The sequence below is a fragment of the Myxine glutinosa genome, chromosome 1 (genome assembly GCF_964187855.1).
Source record: "Myxine glutinosa chromosome 1, kmMyxGlut1.1, whole genome shotgun sequence".
Lineage (NCBI taxonomy): Eukaryota > Metazoa > Chordata > Myxini > Myxiniformes > Myxinidae > Myxine > Myxine glutinosa.
Genome location: NC_136261.1, coordinates 36403884 through 36427869, shown reverse-complemented (window position 1 = coordinate 36427869; position 23986 = coordinate 36403884). Strand labels below are relative to the sequence as shown.

The 23986-nt window shown below is 44.9% G+C and overlaps 1 protein-coding gene across 1 annotated transcript in view; it reads right to left on the bottom strand.

Moving 5' to 3' along the window:
* Positions 1-3187: 3187 nt before the first annotated feature.
* LOC137414448 (uncharacterized) overlaps positions 3188-23986 on the bottom strand; it is a 368155-nt gene continuing 347356 nt past the window's right edge. Inside the window, exons 19-27 of the mRNA XM_078770989.1 lie at positions 23363-23782; positions 9021-9893; positions 8819-8911; positions 8690-8719; positions 6834-6878; positions 6113-6177; positions 5871-5925; positions 4708-4755; positions 3188-4510 (exon numbers count right to left, since the gene is read on the bottom strand). Coding sequence (XP_078627115.1) covers positions 9228-9893; positions 23363-23782 — 1086 coding nt within the window. The 3' untranslated portion in view covers positions 3188-4510; positions 4708-4755; positions 5871-5925; ... (3 more) ...; positions 8819-8911; positions 9021-9227. The remainder of the gene's footprint in view (positions 4511-4707; positions 4756-5870; positions 5926-6112; positions 6178-6833; positions 6879-8689; positions 8720-8818; positions 8912-9020; positions 9894-23362; positions 23783-23986) is intronic.

The window sequence follows — 23986 nt, the reverse complement described above, 5'->3', positions numbered from 1 at the left end:
GACAAAGGACGGGAACAGTGGTGAGTTTGAGGTGAAGGTGGGAGTGCATCAGGGGTCGGTATTAAGTCCACTACTATTTGTAGCTGTGATGGAGGTGCTAGCTCAGAACGTAAAGGAGGGTTTCCCGTGGGAGTTGTTACATGCAGATGATCTGGTGTTGATTGTGGAAAGTATGGATGGACTGAAGGAAAAGATGAACAAGTGGAAGGAATGTATGGAGACAAAAGGTCTGAAGGTGAATATAGGAAAGACGAAGGTGATGGCAAGTGGTAAAGCATGTGGTGAGGTGGAAAGACCTGGGAAGTGGCCATGTACTGTGTGCAGGAAGCGTGTCGGAGTGAACTCCATTCAATGTACAATGTGCGCTGAGTGGGTTCATCAAAAATGTAGTGGTCTGAGAGGGTCATTAACCAGTGTGGCAACTACATTCAAATGTAAGGTGTGCACAGAGGGAGCTGCAGATGGAGGAAATGTTGAGTTGGATCTTGGAGACGGCGTGAAGCTGGAAGGTGTGAAAACGTTTTGCTACCTCGGAGACATGCTGAATGGAGAAGATGGATCAGACTCGGCAACTGTTGCAAGAGTGAGATGTGCATGGAAGAAGTTTCGGGAACTGAGTGGCGTGCTGATGAGGTGGGGAATGTCGTTGAAGCTGAAGGGAAAGGTGTATGCTGCATGTGTGAGAAGTGTTATGATTTATGGGAGTGAGACATGGGTAATGAACGTAGAGCAGCAACGAAGGCTGGAAAGGGTGGAAATGCGAATGGTTCGGTGGATGTGCGGAGTATCGTTGAGAGAGAGGAAGACAAATGATGAATTGCGAAAGATGATGGGAATAGAGCCTGTGATTGATGCTGTGAAGAGGAACAGGTTGAGATGGTTTGGTCATGTGTTGAGGAAGGATGAAAGTGACTGGTTGAGAAGAGTGATGGAAATGAATGTAGAAGGAAGTAGAGGACGCGGAAGACCGAGAAAGACTTGGCTAAAGATGGTGGAAGAAGAAATGCGGGCAAGGGGGTTAACAAGGAGAGATGCAGAAAATAGGGCAAAATGGAGAAGAATGTCATGGGGACCGCAAGATACACTCACCTCCTTTGAAGTGGAATCGTGAGTGAAGGTTGCAGTTTGAAATGTTAAAGGAATTAACAAGAACATCACGTGACAATTGGGTCGCTGAGAGAAGCAATATATTAGGAGAGGTACTTGCTAGATGATGTTCAACAGAGGAAAGATTCGAAGAAAGACCACGAATGTTGGTGAAATGAATTGAAAAAGAGTCACGTTGGTTCAACAGGCAGTTCACTGGAGATTCTTCATGCTCCCCCCCCCCCCCCCCACCCCCAGCCTCCACTCCCTCATCCACTCCCACCCCCACCCCCCTCAATGCCGGGAACTAGGGGCCATTAATTTTTGGACTTTTTCATATTTAATTGGACATCTGAGGAAATGAGAGGAAAGAGAAGTAAAGGAGAGAGTGTGTAAAGGTGAGGAGTGAAAATGAGTAAGAAAAGTGTAGTGTGAGTGAGACAAAAAAGTAAGACCACCAATCCTGACACAGAGTGTAAGATGGTTTCGGGCACCACTTTATCGCTCAACTTTAAAGTCAGAGCGGTAGTACCACCCTGAGGGGTTGCTGTCTACAACCTACGACCTAAAAAAATCGGTCCAATCGGATGTGTGTTTGTCGGAGACACCATCTCCTGACTGGATGGCCGTTGGCTCCCAAAGGGAGCTCATCCGCCCTTTAACAGGTAGTTTTAGGTTGTTCTGCAGTGTGTCATGCAGTCACCCTCCCCAATGGCAAGCCAGTGAGGGGAGTCAGTTTAGTCGCCGACTACCCAACCAATAGGCTTGTTCGGGTCACTTAACCAACTCACCCACCAAGTTTTGCCACAACTTGTCCACAACTTTTTGAGATATCGTGCTGTATATCATTTTTGCCTCTGTCTCTCAATGCTGAAGAATCACTTAAAACGATTCTGATATCCAGATCTTCACCAAAATCTCATCAATTTGTCCTCGTCACAAACCCAACCTCTCCACCAAATTTTGTCGAAATCGGTCCATAACTTTTTGAGAGATCCTGCTCACAGACAGACATACATGGGTGAAAACATAACCTTCGCCCACTTCCGTTGGCGGAGGTAATCAAACAAGCATGCAAGATTAATGTAAACACAGACGAAGTTCTTCTGTTAACTTCAAAGCAAATATCAGGAACCATTACAAAACTTAAAAACTCATCTGCATCAGGCTCAGATCTCAAATCCAACACACACGGAAACATCTCGGTATACATGGAGTCCAAGCACGAACAAACATATTCAACGGTTCATGGCTTCACAATGGTAGCCCAGTCATATGGAAAGAGGTCACAATCATTCACATTCTAAAACTGGCAGACAAGTTACAATCAACAACACCTTATCATCTGAACATCAAAGGCTGAATAGTTTATGTATGAAAAAAAACTCCCAAAAAGTGTCCCACAGGGAGTCATCCTTTCCCAGCACTTTTCAACCTCTTTCTACGTAACATTCCAGAACCTTCTCCTCATGTGACAATCCTTACTTCCGCAAATGACCTTTCCATCGTTGCACCAGAACACACCATAAATACAACCACTCGTTTACTCCAACAATACACAACACAATTCCACCACTGGCCCACACTTAGCAGATTAACATCTGGTCAACTAAATCAAGGATCACTCTCCTAACCCTGGGAAACCACGAATCCAACTGTCACCTGACAATCACAACGTACAACAAACAACTCTCCTGAAACAAAAACCCCAAAATACTTGGTAACACACTCGACCCTCACCTGACCTTCACAAAAACAAGTCGAACAAACGACAGCTGAAGTCCACCCAAAATCTCAACTTAGGCCTACTAAACACATGAACCAATACCAAGTTTGGTCAACAAAAAGAATCCCGAACCACAATTTACAAACTTAAAGAAGTTTACCTGAAGGCCAACTAGCCCGAGTTGGGCACCCACCAAATCCAAAACAAAATGCGTTAAAACGTCAAATAATACAAAAGGTACCAGAACACCCAAGTAACCACTTGTCCAATCAACCACCCCGTTTCAAACACAAAACAATCCCACAATCAGTTTACTATAACAACATCTTTTCAAGCATACCACCTCCACCTTGAAACACATCATTTTTTTTTTTTGACAAGTAACAAACAGACAGACAGGGGTGAAAACATAACCTCAATCCACCTTCGGTAGCGGAGGTAGTTACATCACCACCATCACTTCGCAACAACTTGAACAGCACTCGGTACAGAGCCTACCTCCGTCAGACTGAACAGTTTATGTTTTGTGTCCACTGATAGGCCGGATCTGGATCTGGACCTGAACCAAAATCTAATCAGCTTCTTCTTGTCACGTACATAACTAATCCACCAAGTTTCATCTGAATCCGTTCGTAACGTTTTGAAATATCATGCGATATATCGTTTTTGGCCCTGGTGTTGGCTTAGCGGTTAGGGTGTCAGCTTGGGATCCTAGGATCTTGGGTTCGAATCCCGGTCGATCGCTGAATTAACGCCAGGGGGGTTGACTCGGCCTGTCATCCTTCCGAGGTCGGCAAATTGAGTACCAGCTTGCTGGGATGAATGATCCTGGAGTGTACCCCGGTTTAGAATAGGTACACCGTATCCCTGCGCATCGTAAGAGGTGACTAAGGGTTGGCGTCAGGAAGGGCATCCGGCCATAAAAACATTGCCTCAAACAGGGAACCATGATTGTCATGGGGCCCGCAAGGCTAACCCCCGCTCTCGCAGGGAAAATGGCCTTAAAAACAATCTTTTATTTTTATTTTTATATCGTTTTTGGCCCCGTCTCCCAATGGTGAAGAATCACTTCTTTTTTTTTTTTTACTCCAGTATCTGAATCTTCACGAAATCAAATCAATTTGTCCTTCTCACACACGCCAGCTGACCACCAATCCTGCTCTGGAGATATCCAGCTCACAGACACAGACAGACAAGAGTGAAAACTTGGAGGAAGTAACAAAATACTCAACGAACCACACTCCATAAGCAACATTATCCAGATTTCGTTCCTGTTACCACCCCACATTCAAAACTTATCAACACAAACTTGACCCAACTCACCCCATGTGTGCCATTGCTGATCAGTAGCAAGCTCTCACCTTCGATAACAGCATTCCATGTGATACCTATTAAAATACCTTCTGGAAGTCGAGATATACAACATCCACTGTACTTCCTTCATACATCCAACTGCACACTCCTTCATATAATTTTCCAACAAATTTCTTCAACATGATCTCTCTTTTGTAACACCCATGATGACAATCTTTCATTAATATGCATTTGTCTAAATGGTTCCACAGTGTTCCCCAAAGTTTTTCCCCACTACAAAAGGTAAGCAGCAACAGGTACAAAGTTGTCCAATGCCTCCCTCAAACCATTATCTGATAAGGTTGTTACATTTGTTCCTCCCCAAGTATCCATCCTCCAAGTACTCTGCAATCAAAAAAAATTGTCAAGGCCAAATTAGCCTCATCTTCTGCAGTAGATTATTTTTAAAAAGAAACTAATTTATCAAAAGTTATTTTTCTTTCCAAGAACTTCCCTCCAAATACACATTGTCCACAATTGTTTTGGAACTGAGAAAGTGACAACTTGCAGAATCTAATCAATATGCTGCTTTTTCCTCTTACCTTTTACATCCAAAGCTTCAGCTTCACCATTTAAAGTTTGCACACATTCTGCAAAAGAAAGTTTACACACAAAATCAGCTTGGTGAAAACGCCAGTGAAGTAGGATGAGAAGTGGAAAGAATAGTTGGCTGCCTTGTGTGATTAAAACTGTGCTCAAAGTACTGACTTAATGATGCCCAGACCCCAGGGTCATATTGAATCCCATATGTTGTGTTGGGGATCATATTAAATTCCATATGTTGTGTTGGGCAGCTGTTGAGCTCAGGGCAATTTTGATGTTTCCATTAGAGAGTGTTTACTGGAAGATCAACTCCTTGCAGTAAAATAATTATACCCCTGAAATATGTTGTAAAACTATGAATGAAATCAAAATGTTTTTCTTTATTTCAAATCATTGAATATTTGCTTTGGAACAATTTTCTTTGCTTGAGATGCCATGTGTTTACTTATCCCTTGAAAGAGTCTTTATGCTGTCTTGCAATGTGCTCCCTCAAAATATGTTTTCCTTCAAAGCTCAAATGCAGAACCATGTAGGTGTAACACTGTAACAGTCTCAGCTACTGGGCCGTAAAGGGACAAGAGTCTCAGATGCAGGGAGTGCTCGGATTTGGGGCCTCGACTGCAGTGCCAGCAGTGGCAGGGAAGGGGGTGTGAAGGTTTTTGGCTGCATGGCTGTTGCAAAGTGTTCCCAACCATTTCTTGACATGCATGGACCGATTTTGTTCAAACGTGACACAAGGGACAATACATGAGAGTATACATATGCAGAAGATTGTGTTTTGTAATCCTACCAAAGATAGCCGACTGATGGTCTTTAACTCCAAACAGGAAAATTACTAAAACTATGGGAGCTTATGACATTTTAGGTCTTTAATTCTTGCTTGTTTAATACTAGCATGGGTGCCCGGTGCAGCTGGTATTTTGAAGAAATCAATTTTTTTTTTGTGGGGCCTAAAACGTTTCCCTACACCCACTAAGGTCGAGGATCATATAATATTACCCTTCACAAAGCTATAAAGGCTTAGGTACTATCGAGCGATAAAAAAAAAAAAAATTCAACATTTTCAAATTTTTTAGTGTGTGTGTGTGTGTGTGTGTGTGTGTGTGTGTGTGTGTGTGTGTGTGTGTGTGTGTGTGTGTGTGTGTGTGTGTGTGTGTGTGACCTCATCACTCATTTGTGAATCTCTGAAAGTTTGACGAAGATCCGTTTGGAAATCTCTGAGTAAAATGGCAACACACACAGACAGCCAAACATCTCTTACAGTATAGATGTAGTAGGACATCCAAAAAATATTCCGAAGTAAAGGATTTCAAAAGGCAAAATTATTTTGAACGTTATTATTATTATTATTATTACGAAGATGATGTTATTATATGAATACAATGAGGCCAATTCCGTACTCACCCGATAAGTAGTACACCGCTTCTCATCAAGTCATAAATGAACCATACACCACTTCAATCCAGTAACTGCAGTCATGACAAAGGGATTGCAGTGTTACGATTATATTTACTACATTATTATTATTATTAACGCTATTATTATTATCATTACGAAAACAATACTACTGTACCGGTACGAATAAATCTGGGTTAATGAGTCCAAAGCGGCCTGAAGGTGAGGCATGAAGGCATGAAGCTTAAGGCCTATAAGTACTGCGTCATTGGAAGACCGGTAACGCCTATGCTTTCGATATTTGATGGTTATTTTAACAATCGGTTTGTTTGTGTTTCACACTGAATGAAAAGTGTAAAGGTAGAGCATGGCGACAGCGATATATGACGGGTTCGACGATATGGTAGGCCTGAAATGCATAGAAATCAAATTGACGTTGTGTGGAGTCAGCCACCGTTGACCGCAATGACATCACAGACGTAAACACATCACATCACCCCGTCATGTGACTACATCCTCATATTTGATTGGTGTATGTTTGTAAGGGACATACATACATACGTACAGACAGACAAACATTGTTCGAGACAGCTTTGCCCTATGAGCTACGCTGTAGAAAAGAGTTGGACAGAATGGGGGTCGACAAAGAAGGCACTGGAATGGCGAAGAAGGGATCAGCTTTGAGAACAAGAAAACTTCACAAACTGATCCATGAATCATGATCCCTTACTGAAATGGATGTTGATACTTCAAGACTTGGACTCCGTTCCACCTCCTGAAACCCGCGAACGCACGCACACACACACACACACACACACACACACACACACACACACACACACACACACACACACACACACACACACACACACACACACACACACACTCAAATCCATCCCTCAAACCTTTTCAAGATCTACATCAAAGCAACCAAGATCATGCAGCTAATGAGCAAAATATTTACGTTTTCACTGTAAATGGACAAAATCTACAATGATGAGGATCAGTTTGTTTATAACAAAAAAAAAAAAAAAAAAAAAAAAAAAAAAAAGGTCAACAGATAATCTTTAGGGACCTAAAAAACAAGTGCAGCAATGTGAACCCTGAAAATCTCTCCATTTACTGGGTTTAAACGAACAGCTTTCCCATCTGCATAACACGGAAGTTCCAGCTTGCTGTTGCTTCCGGGTTCAACAGCTCTTTGAAAAATCCTTCTAATGCCCTCAACACTGCACCCCTCTCTGTCACTGGCCTCCCACCCCCATCCTCATACATCCCTTCACAAGAAATTTCGAGATAATCTTCTTACAAGTTGTTGAAACCTTCTCTTCCATATTAATAACCAGAATGCCCCAAACAAATGAAGATGAAGCGATGAAGCTAACTCCCGCAATGAAACTAACTTTGAGGGCCTTTCACTCACTCACCGCAGGCAGGTTGGTGGTCTTTGTCTTCTACCGACTCCTCTCCAGCCTTGCTCCCCCAGCTCTCTCTGTGCTCTGTCCCCCAAATATTCATACAGGTCGCACAAGATCTGCCTGCAACCCTCTTATGGTTAAACTACCAAAATCTAGGCTCTCTACTCACCTTCATTCCTCTTTTCTCCCGCCTCTGGAACAAACTCCCTCACTCTCTTCAATCCCACTCCTCCCTCCAGGTCTTTAAAACAGCTGTTCACCACCATCTCTTATCTTCCCCCATCCAAAACCTTGATCTTTTCGACCCCCGCTAATTCACCCCAGATCCACTTTTTTGAAATTCCAACTTTTGTCCTGGAAGTCCTTGCAGTGTCCATATGTTTTATACCTCTCCCACCTCCCCCCAAGCCCTCTCCCTCCCACAGATCTCTCGATGTCCCTGCTCTCAAATGTTGTGTTTGTGTCCTTCCCCCTCTCTCCCCATCTTGTCTACCGCTCCCCTTATTTTGTGTTTTATGTGTCGGTTTGACTTTTTGTATGATTAATGTCAGCTCTTTCACGAGCCTCGATCTTGAATACCAAAAAAACAAAAAAGAAAAAAAAAAGATAGTATGAGCTCTGATGGTGCTGACGTGCTGGACCTACTACACCTGTCTGCTATCACCCTCCCGCATGCGCGCACACACAAACACACACACCTCTGTTTCCACTCGGCCACTCCCACCCCCTCCCCCGACCCGCTCCCCCCCCCACCCCCACAAGGAGGAAAATAAATAAATAATAAACCCCTAAACCCCCATCCCAAAACACGTGAATTCCACAACATGTGTGTTCCACTCCACTCCTTTTTTTATGACTCCGGCGGCGAAATCGCCGGACGCATTATGTTTTCAGGTTGTCCGTCTGGCTGTCTGGTCGTCCGTCCGTGATAGGTTTTTGTTACCGCGTCAAATGGCAATGAGTGTTCTAGTTCCCTTATTCTTTTCTTGTAATTACGAATTAAACAGTTGAAAACAAGTCAAACATCATTAAAACTACAGAAAACAAATATTATTGCACACATTAAAATGTTAACAATATTTTTTTACATTTTTGTTTGGGTGGGGGTAAATATTCAATTGTGGGAATGTTCATCCTTTCCCACACACACAGAGCCGGCTTCACATACCTGTGGCTCTTGGACCGCTGAGAGCATGTCCTGCTTAAAACAAAGAAGGAAAAATATAAAATATATATGGAGTCGACCTTATTATTATGATTTACTGTATATAAAATAAAAGTATGACAAAATATTTACCTCAACAAGATTGAGTGGTGTGTTGTTGCTTGTGTTCCAAGTACTGGGTTTGGGAAACAATCCATCCACTCATTGTGAGCTTCTGTTTTAATGCTGAAAATAAAACATACGGGTAGTTGGAGGTACCATGTTTAGTTGTTGCGTACACTGACAAAAAGTTTATGAACTAGGATTAATATAAACAGGGGATTTGAACTCTTACCTCTCATCAAGCAGCATCCAATATAAAAAGAAATTACGTTCTTTGGAAAGAAGTGTTTGTTTCGTTGCTCCTCATTGATTTCCTCAATGTTGCCAAGTGTTGTGTCAAGTTCATCGACAAGGTGGTTTCAACCAGGTTTAAAGGTTGATGATGGGCAGACACTACTCTCCTTGGACATTCAAATTAAACCAATTCAAAGTTGGAGAATTATTCAAAAGGCAGAATCGAACCTGGAACGTCATCACAATCCAATTCTTCAACGTTGGAGACTTCTTCTTCAAAAGGCAGAATCGAATATAGATCTTCAAAATAAGTCCATTTTTCAAAGTTGGGGGGTTCTTCCAAAGGCAGCTTCCAACCTATAACGTCATCACAATCCCGTTCTACAAAGTTGGGGGATTCTTCCAAAGGCAGCTTCCAACCTGGACCGTAACTATAATCCCATTCGTCAAACTTGGGGGGTTCTTCCAAAGGCAGCTTCCAACCTATAACGTCATCACAATCCCGTTCTACAAAGTTGGGGGATTCTTCCAAAGGCAGCTTCCAACCTATAACGTCATCACAATCCCGTTCTACAAAGTTGGGGGATTCTTCCAAAGGCAGCTTCCAACCTATAACGTCATCACAATCCCGTTCTACAAAGTTGGGGGATTCTTCCAAAGGCAGCTTCCAACCTATAACGTCATCACAATCCAATTCTTCAACGTTGGAGACTTCTTCTTCAAAAGGCAGAATCGAATATAGATCTTCAAAATAAGTCCATTTTTCAAACTTGGGGGGTTCTTCCAAAGGCACTATGCAACTTTGTGTTCCCAAAGGAGCAGGTGTAGTAGACTCGCTCTTATAAGAGCAGGTGTGTGAGTGTGGAAACGTCTGAGGAAAGAAGAACAATGGAGTATCTGTAAATATATAGTTCTGCCTCACAAGAAAACCACAAGTAGCTTACAATCCATTGTTGATGGCATTAAAGCTGTAAACATAACTCAGTGTTTTATTCAGGCAATAAATATATCATTTAATACCTACCCTTATGAAGGGGAACAGAGACACAAATACACACACGCAGTGTTTTATATGGTAGATATGCAAGTATATATATATATATATATATATATATATATATATATATATATATATATATATATATATATATATTATAATAGCCGTAGATGATTCTGTCTGTCTGTCTGTCTATCTGTTGGGTGTCTGTCCAGGGTGTGGCTTACTCGGTTTGCAGAGTAGCTCCACCCATAGCTCCACCCATTCTGGGAGTGGCTATAAACAAATATCCACCATTTTATTAACTCGCATAGCTTTGAGTCCTGTTTTGTAGGCCCGTGGTGTCTTGCTCTCCCCCAGTTTTATTTCAAATCAAATTCGATAAATCATTTCATTTTTCACAGTCGCTAACATAGTTTTAGACTCGGTTGAAAAAAAACGGGAAGAAAATCCGATGAAAGTTGCCGTTTATAGAACGAAATGAATTCTCAAAGGCCTGTAACTTCAAGGCCATTGAGTCTCTCTCACGCCTTTATCTCCAATCTAACTCACCATATGATTTCATTTTTATCGATGGTTTTACTTTTAGACTCGGTGTCAGCAATAATTGAGAACAATCCACACACGCGGGAAAATGCAGAGATATATTTTTTAAAATCGCGTCATGGTGTATCATACACCGCCCAACATGACACCGCCGGCAATGTGTCGATATATATTAAAAATTCGCTTTTGCTTTTCCGTTATGATATATTACTATTTCGTTTGATGATAGTCGTCACAAAAACGTCAACAATGATGCCGACATATATTTCTTCGTTTTTATTTCATTCAACATATTAGCCGGAAGTAAAATATGTTTCAGGAAATTACCGAGAGATATTTCTTCGTTTTTTTTATTAGTTATGTGCGCATACACTTTAAATAGGTTTATTTGAAATCTTTAATTTTCCACAAACATTCCACACACGCGGGAAAATGCAGAGATATATTTTTTAAAATCGCGTCATGGTGTATCATACACCGCCCAACATGACACCGACGGCAATGTGTCGATATCTATTTTAAATTCGATATATCATTTCATTTTTCACAGTCGCAGACTCGGTTGAAAAAAAACGAGAAGAAAATCCGATGAAAGTTGCCGTTTATAGAACGAAATGAATTCTCAAATGCCTGTAACTTCAAGGCCATTGAGTCTCTCTCACGCCTTTATCTCCAATCTAACTCACCATATGATTTCATTTTTATCGATGGTTTTAGAGTCGGTGTCAGCAATAATTGAGAACATTCCACACACGCGGGAAAATGCAGATATATTTTTTAAAATCGCGTCATGGTGTATCATACACCGCCTAACATGACACCGACGGCAACGTGTCGATACATATTAAAAATTCGATATATCATTTCATTTTTCACAGTCGCTAACATAGTTTTCGACTCGGTTGAAAAAAAACGGGAAGGAAATCCAATGAAAGTTGCCGTTTATAGAACGAAATGAATTCTCAAACGCCTGTAACTTCAACTTCAAGGCCATTGAGTCTCTCTCACGCCTTTATCTCCAATCTAACTCACCATATGATTTCATTTTTATCGATGGTTTTGGACTCGGTGTCAGCAATAATTGAGAACATTCCACACACGCGGGAAAATGCAGAGATATATTTTTAAAAATCGCGTCATGGTGTATCATACACCGCCCAACATGACACCGACGGCAACGTGTCGATATATATTAAAAATTCGCTTTTGCTTTTCCGTTAAGATATATTACTTTTTCGTTTGATGACAGTCGTCACAAAAACGTCAACAATGATGCCGACATATATTTCTTCGTTTTTATTTAATTCAACATTATTAGCCGGAAGTAAAATATGTTTCAGGAAATTACCGAGAGATATTTCTTCGTTTTTTAAAATTAGTTATGTGCGAATACACTTTAAATAGGTTTATTTGAAATCTTTAATTTTCCACAATATAATTTACTTGCCATTTATCATTTGATGATTACGAGACAAATTCCTCTTGAGGATCGTGACAATTCATGCGCTGCGTGGAAACTTCTATTTCCAAAATGAATGAGACGATCGATGAAGAACGCAGACTTGAACAGGATGCAGCAAGAAAACGAATGAGACGGGCGAACGAGTCCATCGACGAACGTCAATGCAAACTTGCGGGGTCACCCGTGGGAATCCCACGGGCATGGATGTGTGTGACATTTCGACATATTGAGTTTGATGCTGCACATTCATTTTTACAAAATGGTTACTGGCAAGTCATCAGATCCAGAAATGGTGTAAAAACCACCGTTTAGAGGCCATTTTTCCCCGCAAAGCGGGGGTTGGCCTTTTCGGGGACCGTGGTAGTTGTTGTTTTTTTGTCCCCTTTTTGAAGCAATGTTTTACGGCCGGATGCCCTTCCTGACGCCAACCCTTTTTGCCGCCTTCAACGACAAACAGGGAATTACCAGTGAACTGGTACTCAATTAGCCGACCTCGGAAGGATGACAGGCTGAGTCAACCCCCCTGGCATTAATTCGGCGATCGACCGAGATTCGAACCCAGGATCCTAAGCCGGCACCCTAGCCGCTAGCCCAACACCAGAAATGGTGTCATGAACACAATTTATTTACGCACAAGCACAAAAGCACGACGGGCCGATTTCCGATTCCGACGGGCCGACGGGCGAGACGGGCCGATTTCCGATTCCGACGGGCCGATTTGGAGCAAGAAAAAGAACGAGACGGGAGAAAAAGGAGAGAAACGAGACGGGGAAAGCCGATTGGAGAGGCGAGTGAGGCGCGATTGGAGAGGAGTGTGAGGCGCGATTGGAGAGGAGTGTGAGGCACGATTGGAGAGGAGTGTGAGGCGTGATTGGAGAGGAGTGTGAGGCACGATTGGAGAGGAGTGATTGGAGGGGAGTGTGAGGCACGATTGGAGAGGAGTGTGAGGCACGATTGGAGAGGAGTGTGAGGCGCGATTGGAGAGGAGTGTGAGGCGCGATTGGAGAGGAGTGTGAGGCGCGATTGGAGAGGCGTGTGAAGGATTGGAGAGGAGAGGAGTGTGAGGGATTGGAGAGGTGAGGGATTGGAAAGGAGAGGGATGTGAGGGTTTGGAGAGGAGAGGAGTGCTAGGTGGAGAGAGGAGAGTGTCAGGTGGAGACAGGAGAGTGTCAGGTGGAGACAGGAGAGTGTCAGGTGGAGAGGAGTGAGGGGTCACATATTATGTGAAATAAATAAATTGTGTTCATCACACCATTTCTGGATCTGATGACTTGCCAGTAACCATTTTGTAAAAATGAATGTGCAGCATATAACTCAATATGTCGAAATGTCACACACATCCATGCCCGTGGGATTCCCACGGGTGACCCCGCTAGTATATATATATTATATATACATAAGTATATTGGCCACAATCCAGCGATGGATTGTTCGAATGGTTCGATTCTATTTGGCACCTCGATCAACTGCCAAATCGATTCAAGGTGACCTTCAGACACAAGGTACGACAGTTTCAACTCACACCATCCGTCGCCAACTCAATGAAAGGGGGTTCAGTAGTAGGAGACCCAGAAGGATCCCACTGCTCTCGATCTAAATCCTATTGAACACCTGTGGGTAGATCTGAAAACAGCAGTTGGGAGAATGCACCCTTCAAATCTGGGAGAACTGGAGCAGTTTGCACAAGAAGAGTGGGCCAAACTGCCAGTAGAGAGGTGGAGGAAGCTCATTCATGGCTAAAGGAAGCGTTTGACTTCAGTTAGTTTGTCCAAATATTAAGTGTCTGGGATGACAATAATTTTGTCAATGCCATTTATTTTTATTTTCTGATTTAAAAGGAAATATTAAGTTATGAATCAAAAACAAAGGATCTGTAATATTAACAATGAAATAAAGAATTGTGGAAACCAAATAAGTTAGTCAATTTCAACTTATTTTTCGAGAAAATTGTGAGTTATTTGAAAAAAAGTTCAAGGGTGCAAATATTTTAGGCCACGACTGTATGTAGCAGCAATAATAGCTCGACTAATGTCGAGCACGTTGCGGCAGGAGGTTAGAATCCCACAATGTACCAAACAGTCTCAATTCCTGTGGAGGCGTTCCTTCTTTACTCCTCCCTCGTCTCCCTTGACAATGCTTGGGCTCTGCCCCCCCCCCCCCTCCCCAGGGGACGATTATAGTTCCTCCCCCTCTCTCTTTGGCTCTCACAATGTGATGGCTTCCTGCCTCGATTTTCGGAGCTTTTGTGAACAATGTTCCACAGAGATGTCACCTGGCATGCATGGTGGAAGTTCACATGAAGTTTTACACGTTTCCTTAACTTTAATCCCTCTCTATATTATCACAAACATGACCCTTGTATCGTACACATTTAAACACAATCTTTAAGCTAACAAATCCCAACTTCCTTTACATCGAGATTGGATTTCTACTCGCACACGGTCCATGCTATTCCGACACAGTTCTATCTCTTCCAAGGTAATCTCTATCCTCCCCCATATACGTATATACGTGTGTGTGTGTGTGTGTGTGTGTGTGTGTGTGTGTGTGTTATATATATATATATATATATATATATATATATATATATATATATATATTATATATATATATATACATATATATATATATACACATATATATATATATACATATATATATATATACATATATATATATATATATATATATATATATATATATATTGTTGCGGTTTTGAGAACCCTCCACTTTGTAAATATTTGTAATTATCCCTTATCAATAATCCCCTGTAAATATTCCCATTTTTCAAACGTTAAACATCGCACCCATAGCTAGTCCATATTGCAACACGTAGGACACCATAGGACCTTCTATAGTTATTTCATTAGTATGTGTTTCAGGTAAGGATCTGTTCCCAATAGTTGAATCTACGTTGCATTAATGAAATAAGGATAGGCCTCAATTTTTTCAACAAGGGTGCAAGTGGTTTTTTGGCCCGTGCGACGCCATTACGCACGCGGTCATCGTGGAGAAGAAGGGGGGAGGAGTCAGCCAAGCGTCAGGAACGAGGCGTGGCCCCGTCAATGCACCATCAAGGGGCGGAGCCGGTGAGCTCTCGCAGCCAACCAGGGCCGAGGCGAGCTCCCCGGTGGGCGTGTTCTGAAGCCGGCGGCTTGATACGCGAGCGGCCAATATAGGCGGCCGAGTGGGACTACTTGCGGGAGATGAGTGAGGGAGCCCGAAGAATTAGAGGCAGAGAAGCGAGGAGTCCTTTGTGGTTGTTGAACAAACTGGTTGGGTGCGCGCTCCGTGGAAGATCCAGCTATTACGTACGCCGAAGCATTTCCCTCCCGCTATACGTAAAGTCCGCTCGCGGCCAAGGATACGCGGAGCTGCCTGCCGAGGTCTTCGCCACAGAGCCGGAGCGTGGATTGGGTCCGAAGCCTGGACGGCTTCCCATCGGCCGGACGCTACCTGGACCCTTCTCCTCCGAACATCCCTGCCATCCCATCCTCCCGTGTAAGTGTGTTTGTTCTGTCCTGGGCGTGTTAATTAAGACTGTTTAAGCTTGCCCTGTGTCCTTTTATTTCCTTCTTGTATATTCTTGCCCTTTCGTTTCCTCTTTAATTACTGTAAAATAAATCATATTTGTTCTTTCTTTACCCCTTGGTTTCTTCTCACCCGATCGCTTTCGTCTTGTCCCCAATTGGTATACGTGGCACGATTTGTCCGACTGTTGGAATCGGGTTTAGTCTATTGCTAACGGCTCGAGTCGCGGATTGCTAAACCGCTCGGCAAATTCCATCTTGTCCGTGGTTCGATCGAGCGGGACTCATCTCCCTGTTTTGCGGAGAGATTGGCAAAGGTATTTGGGAGCCCATCTTGACCAATCACCCTGGCCAATCTCAACCCTGCAAAAGAGCATTATAATTTCCAGGATGGGGGAATCGGCCAGTGTAAAAGACAAGGGGATTAACCCCCCCCCCCCCTTGGTAACGGGAGTGCCGACCCCGAATCCGTAACAATTGGTGTCTGGGAGTGGGATTTGAGACCCGAACCAAATTTTTTATATAAACTGAAAATTTGGTCAAAATTACGAGCAGCCAAAATTTTATTTAAGATCCTAATTATAATCGTGCCATGGATGATCAAGGCGATCGGATGCCGGGAGGGGAGAATGAGGAGGTAGAATCGACCCAGGACCCCAGGGAACAATTGGGAGTAATGGAAGAGGAGGTCAAAGAGGGTGTAGCAGTGGGGGTTGCAGGCGCACAAGATGGCGGCGCCTCGCACATGGCCGCGGCAGCCGAGCCCGAGATGCCAGAGTACATGCGGGTCTTTATGATCCAGATGATGTCAAAGTTGGACGCCCAAAGTGATAAATCCCCCGGGAGCGAAGAGAAATGGGTGGTCAGATGAAAGAAGGGTTAAGTAATTTAGACAGCCAAATTGAGGGGTTAAACAGCAAATTTGAGGGATTAGACAGCAAATTTGGAGGATTAGAAAATCAAATTGGGGGGTTAGGAAGCAAATTGGAGGGATTCGGAAGCAGATTAGGGGGCAAATTGGAGGGCATAAATGGCCAAGCCCGGGAGGTAAATGAGGGGCTAGCGAGGAGGCATGCCCGGTATGAGGAAAACGAATTGGAGAGGGAGGTTAGCCGCAGGTTGAGTGAGGACGGGGGTACGCGACGAGGTAGCGCGGCTAGAGGAGCGCAGGAAGAGCGAAGTTAAGAAGAGCACAGCCACGTGGACAGGTATAGAAATCGCGACCCGGGGTATGGGGAAGCTGGCGACCGCCGAAATAGAAAGAATTGTAAGCGCGCCAGCGGTCGTCGGGCTTAACATGGGAAAATAATCGACCGAAGCAGTAATGGAAATTGGGGCGGAAGCGACAGACATATAAATTAAATCGAGGGAGGAAGAGATGGAAAATGCCCAAAGTCCGTGCTCACATCACGATGCTGTACTTGTTAACCCAAATAAAGATTTGCAGGTAGTGTTGGAGCGAGGAGGAAGAAGCGCCCAGGTGAGTCGGGCTGTATATTGTGCGGGGAGATTTTGCAGGAGAATGTTTGGCGCGAGCGGGTTTTTCGCGCACTTGGGATCGCGACGGCACCCGGGCGTTTGTGGAAGGTGCGTGGTGTGGAAAAGAATGGCGCGTGTAAGGAAAAAGTGTGCATCAAAGAGTGAGTGTATTACAGAGTGCGGGAGTGAATGCACGAGAGTGGGGTGGTGAGAGTGACACGGAGTGCGAGTTGGTTGTGGCGAGTGAGAAAGAATGCACACCTGGAATGGTTGAGCGTGTGCGAGAATGCACACCTGAGTTGGTGGTGAAGCGCATGATTGGGTGTGCAAAAGAGTGCACACCCATGGTTGTCACAGAGGATGTGAGCGAGGAGGGTGCGTGAGGGTGTGCGGTGGTGATTGGGTGTGTGCAGGAGTGCACACCCGTGGTGAGTGTTACGGAGTGTGCAGCAGAGTGTGCGAGTAGGATGAGTGTGCAAGAATGTGCGCGAGAGGAATGCATGGAATTCGTGGAGTGTATGGAGACACCTGGATGTGTGAGTATGGGAAGGGTAGCGTGTGAATGTGAGCATGCGAGGGAAGCATTGACGTTCACCGGGACAGCGTTTAGGCAGAGGGATAGCCGACGCGAGCTCTCGGTGCGCGGTGTTCTTTGTGTGCTGCGGGAGCCGGCCGGGATCGTGGCCGCGTCGCTCCTGCCAGGAGCGCCATGCGCGATTCGGGCTGGGTCCCGCCCTGTATGGTCGATTCCGCGCTTTGATAGGCAAAGCGATCGGCCCGGTTTGAGGGGAAGGAGAAGGGCTCGGAGCGGCGCCCCCTTTTGGTGGCGGCGCTCCGGCCGGGGAAGGCTGGGCCACCGCGCATGGGAGCGAAAGGCCCTACGTAGGGATGGCGCTTGGAGCCTTGGCCCGAGTATGCCTCCTCCCCAGAATCGATGCCGGACGGACCCAACCTACAGGAGACTGACCATCCGCACAGATAGCCGGCTTTTCAAAGTCGAGCTATGGAAATGTATTCCCCGCACCGAGGCTCGTAGTGTAGTGGACTGATGGTAGTAGTGATAGTAATGGCAATAGTGATGTAGAGGGATGGTAAATCTACCATCCCTCACATCCCTACCCCGGGCACATGAGCAATAGTTTATGGGGTATGGCGGTGAAAACATAGCCAGGGAGGGCTTGGTTAATGATTGGGATTTTGAAATGACCATAGGTAACTTTAGATTAAAGTAGTGACATGGTACAGGTAGAGGGGATGTAGAGTAGGGTAGTTGGTTGATAACGACGTGGGATGTGCTTAGTGTAAAGGGAAGACGGGAAGCACTCACTTAGAGGGAAAAATAGATAGTTAAATGATGGTGTGTTTGTAGTGAGAGTGCTGAAATGAGGAATTGGTATGGAAGTTCTTTGTGGTGAGGGTGATGAAGTAAGGCAATGCTCATAAATGATGTGTGTGTGTGTGAAAGTGATTGAGCAGAGTACTGTGAATGTGTGTGATTGTGCATTGTATTGAGTGAATGGTCCTGGAGGAAAGGAGGGTGCAAGTGGCACCAGGTGTGAAAGCACAAGAGTGTGCAGGTGAGAATGGTCATCTGGAATAAATGGAATGGAATGAATGGAACATGGAATGGATGGTGTGGAATGAGTATGGTGGAATAAGTGGAGTGGAGTGCATGGTGCGAAGGAGTGGATGGGGAAAAGATGGACCACCTTCACGAGTACCCGGGGAGGGTAGCTTAAAAGTAGGTAGAGGGAGTAGGTAAATTGTGGTTGGATATTGACATCTGTGGTGCGGGTAGTTGAAAAGAAGTGTGTGATTGGTGCATGAGTAAAGTTGAATGGCTGGGCGTGTGGCCTGTTAGAGGTATGGTTGGTTGAGCACTCCGCCACTGTTAGTCTGTCAGCCAGGTGAGGCCGCAGGTAGGCTCTGGGAGCCAGTAGCGTTCAATGGGGCCCGAGGATCCAGGGACGGACCCGGGTAGCCTGATGCCAGAGGGGGCATAGATGGGGAGAGAGCCAGAGGGCCTTCCCCAAGGTAGGTTAGGGTGAGGAGCTAGGCAAGCTCGGGTGGCAACATGCAGTGGCGGAGGTGCACAGGTAAGTAGACCTGTTAGGGGAGCCACACGATCCAGCCCCGAAATTGTGCGAGGGCACAGGGTGAAGAATCGGGGGAGTGAGACCCCAAATTGGAGAGCACCACAGTATGTGCAATGGGAGTTCAGTTCTTAGAACCACATAGTGTAACAGTGGCCAATGGTTTTGCAGGGAAAAGACCCCGGGTAGTTAAAAACTGTAAATGTCATTTAGAAGGTAGTTAGGATGGAAATCTCTTCGCACCATCTGCATCCATTCACCTGGGTGATATGACTCCACACCATGTTTTTTTGTGCAAATGTTTGGATGTAAGATGCATCATGACGTGGGTGAGACATTGCTTATTATTCCATCTCTTCCTCCTTAGGAGGGATTGATGAGGAATTGGGATTGGGGGCAAATTTCGGTTAGAGGAATTGATGATGAATTTGGTATTAGGGGAGATATGGGGAAGACGAGACATTAGAGACTAATTTGTAAATTTTGTAAGGTAAGGGCAAGGGTAGGATAGGCAACAGGGGGGGAACGTACGCTAGGGACGAGCTTTCTCCGCTCGCTCTCCAGTGCCCTTCCTGTCTGCATTACCTTGTATGATGTGTACCCTTGCGATCTTGCCCCGCTGCTTTGCTTGTCCTCCTCCCCCCACTCACGATCTGTTCATTTTGGGCCCGGGGGGAGTGCACAGGTGTTCGCAGTTGTGTGCTCGCACCTCCGCTGCTGCCTGCCTGGACCGGTACACCATTTTATGGACCACACATGTCCTTTCCGTGTCCTTTCCTCCTGACAAGGTGGAAAAGTTTCTGTCAACCCTCGACTCTGATTCTGCAACTGGACCTGACGGCATCAGCCCACGGGTCCTAAAATCCTGTTCTTCCGCTCTTTCACTCCCTCTCTCTGTTCTCTTCAGCCTCTCTTTTGCTCAAGGTCAACTGCCATCTGCTTGGAAATCAGCCAACATCACCGCTTTGCACAAAAAAGGTGCAAAAACAGATCCTAACAACTACAGACCAATCAGCCTTCTCCCAATTATCAGCAAAGTCATGGAATCCATCATTGCTTCGGATATGAAATCTTTCCTCTTCTCCAATGGCTTGATCTCTGATCATAAATTTCGTTTCAGACCAGGTCACTCTACTCTGGACATGCTGCTTCTGCTGTCTCAACAATGGATGGAGGTCCTCAATGCCAAACAGGAAATTAGAGCTGTCTCCCTTGACATATCACGTGCCTTCGATACGGTCTGGCACCCCGCTCTGCTCACCAAACTCTCCTCCTTTGGTATCCATGGAAATCTCCACGCATGGCTGGCGGACTTCCTCTCTAGTCGTAGTCAACGTGTTCGTACGTAGTCGTAGTGTTGTCGTAGTCGTAGTGATGAGTTCCCCAAGGCAGTGTTCTGGGCCCTGTGCTTTTTCTGGTCTTCATCAATGATCTCTCTGACTCTCTTGAAAATCCTCTCTATCTCTTTGCTGACGACTCTACTCTCTGTCGCTCCATTCCTCATCCCTCAGATCGGCAGTCTGCAGCCTCCTCACTCTCTGCAGACCTGGACAAAATCACAGACTGGGCAAACAAGTGGAACATGTCTTTCAATCCTGACAAATCTCACACTCTAACGATGTCTCTCCGAAAAGACCGACTGGACAACCCTCCCATCCACTTTCTGAATAATCCTCTCCAAGAAGTTCTGTCACTCAAGCTTTTGGGTCTCACTATCTGCCATGATCTTTCCTGGGAAAACCACATTTCCAAGCTGGCCTCCAAAGCCAGTCGCCGACTGGGCATCCTCCGTCGTGTGAAGTTCTTCCTTGGCACACCTGAGCTCCTCACCACATACAAGGCTTTCATCCGCAGCTCTATGGAGGACTGCTCTCCCCTCTGGTTTGGTGCTCCTGCCTCACACCTAGCTCATCTTCACGCTGTGGAAACCAAAGCGTTCAGAATCATTGGAATCTCCCGCGATGAAGCTAACTCCAAGGGCCTTTCACTCACTCACCGCAGGCAGGTTGGTGGTCTTTCCGTCTTCTACAGACTCCTCTCTGGCCTTGCCCCCCCAGCTCTCTCTGGGCTCTGTCCCCCAAATATTCATACAGGTCGCACAAGATCTGCCTGCAACCCTCTTGTGGTTAAACTGCCAAAATCAAGACTTTCTGCTCACCTTCACTCCTTCATTCCTCTTTTCTCCCGCCTCTGGAACAAACTCCCTCACTCTCTTCAATCCCACTCCACCCTCCAGGTCTTTAAAACAGCTGTTCACCACCATCTCTTATCCTCCCCCATCCAAAACCTTGATGTTTTCTACCCCCGCTAATTTCGGTCCCCTTGTGTTTTATACCTCTCCCCCCCCCCCCCCCCCCCCCACGCCTCCTGCCCGCAAGCCCTCTCCCTCCCACACTTCTCCCTGCTCTCAAATGTTGTGGTTGTGTGCTTCCCCTTCTCTCCCCATCTTGTCTTCCGCTCCCTCTTTTTGTATATTTTGTTTGTCTGGTTGATTTGTTTGTGAAATAAATGTTAGCTCTTTCACGAACCACGATTCAGTATACAAAAAAAAAAAGGTGGGACTGCATCAGGGGTCGGTACTAAGTCCACTACTATTTGTAGCTGTGATGGAGGTGCTGGCTCAAAACATAAAGGAGGGTTTACCGTGGGAGTTGTTGTATGCAGATGATCTGGTGTTGATTGCGGAAAGTATGGATGGACTGAAGGAAAAGATGAACAAGTGGAAGGAATGTACGGAGACAAAAGGTCTGAAGGTGAATATCGGAAAGATGAAGGTGATGGCAAGTGGTAAAGCATGTGGTGAGGTGGAAGGAACTGGGAAGTGGCCCTGTGCTGTGTGTAGGAAGGGTGTCGGAGTGAACTCCATTCAATGTACAATGTGCGCTGAGTGGGTTCATCAAAAATGTTGTGGTCTGAGAGGGTCATTAACCAGTGTGGCAGCTACATTCAAATGTAAGGTGTGCAGAGAGGGAGCTGCAGATGGAGGAAATGTTGAGTTGGATCTTGGAGACGGCGTGAAGCTGGAAGGTGTGAAAACATTTTGCTACCTCGGAGACATGCTGAATGGAGAAGGTGGAACAGACTCGGCAACGGTTGCTAGAGTGAGATGTGCATGGAAGAAGTTTCGGGAACTGAGTGGCATGCTGATGATGAGGGGAGTGTCGTTGAAGCTGAAGGGAAAGGTGTATGCTGCATGTGTGAGAAGTGTTATGATTTATGGGAGCGAGACATGGGTAATGAACGTAGAGCAGCAACGAAGGTTGGAAAGGGTGGAAATGCGAATGGTTCGACGGATGTGCGGAGTATCGTTGAGAGAGAGGAAGACAAATGATGAATTGCGAAAGATGATGGGAATAGAGCCTGTGATTGATGCTGTGAAGAGGAACAGGTTGGGATGGTTTGGTCATGTGTTGAGGAAGGATGAAAGTGACTGGTTGAGAAGAGTGATGGAAATGAATGTAGAAGGAAGTAGAGGACGGGGAAGACCGAGAAAGACTTGGCTAAATATGGTGGAAGAAGAAATGCGGGCAAGGGGGTTAACAAGGAGAGATGCAGAAAATAGGGCAAAATGGAGAAGATTGTCATGGGGACCGCAAGGCTAACCCCCACTCTAGTAGGGAAAATGGCGTTTAAAATGCATGTTGTTGTTGTTGGTCGTTTATGAAGCCTCTCCATCCAGATATTCGATCATTTTGATGGAATAAATCTGCAAGTTGGGAATTCTGACGCTGCGTAAAAAATCTCCTCGAATGTAATTGCCTTGTTAACCTTCCGGTGGTTATGAACAGAAATGGAGGGAGATTTGTAGGTCGGACATCATTATTATATCGATAGCCAAGGTGACTATCAGCTGAGAGACTGAATCAAGAATTAAACAAATAAAAGGTTTCAACAGTTTTCTGTACCTCTTCAGGAAAGGTGACGGGAAGAGTGGTGAGAGCTTACAGCTGTCTCCCAGACTCCCAGGCTCGCTTCCCCCCAACCCCTCCCCTGTTCTGAACCCACCCCTTCACTCATCACTCCACCATTTAGGGCACTCATATTGACCTGGGTGCCACAAACCCTTACAACGCCACTGGGTGAGATGAATGTGCTTTACAGGATTTAACTTGAGGAATCATGAACAATGGAATCAGGTGGGAACACCAGCGAGGTCAATCCAAAATTTAAACCTTCAGCACTGTCGATTATTTCATCGTTAAATTAAAATGTTTCCAAAATGCGGTTTCTTACCTGGATAGTTGTTAGACTTTGGCGCATCTTTTTCAAAATGTTCCTTGCCAGGTGTTCTGTGCATCCTGCTTGGATGGTGATGACTGCCTCTTCCATTGCAAGGTCTACCAAGAAGGGGCTCTTCATTCCACTTCTTTGAAGCGCAGAGCAAAATACGACAACATTATGACATGAAGACGTTCCGTGGGTGGATTTCAACATCATGCCAGGTGATTCAACTTGGAGGCCCTGATAGCTGGCTCGGATCGAATCGAAATCCCCTTTGCATTTGGAAGCATAACGGGATTCCTCCTGCAAATGGAAGACCTGCATTATGACCTCCGAATAAAAGTCGCCATCGATGTACCAAGTAATTAACGTCTCATTTCCACTCTTTGTTTCCTTCAGGTTTTTCCTTATGTTGTAGTCACGGTAGTTTGCCTGCAAAGAAAAAAATGAATCAATTTGATTACATAAATCTCATTCAAAGGGACACCATTAATGAGGAAATCGAGAATGAAATATCTTGCAGGATTACAAGCAAATTGAACTTGTACTAAGTAATAAAATACGAAAACAAATTAAGTTTTGAATCTAAAGGCAATAGATGTATTTCACATCCTTTAACACTAGGTGAGGGCTGGC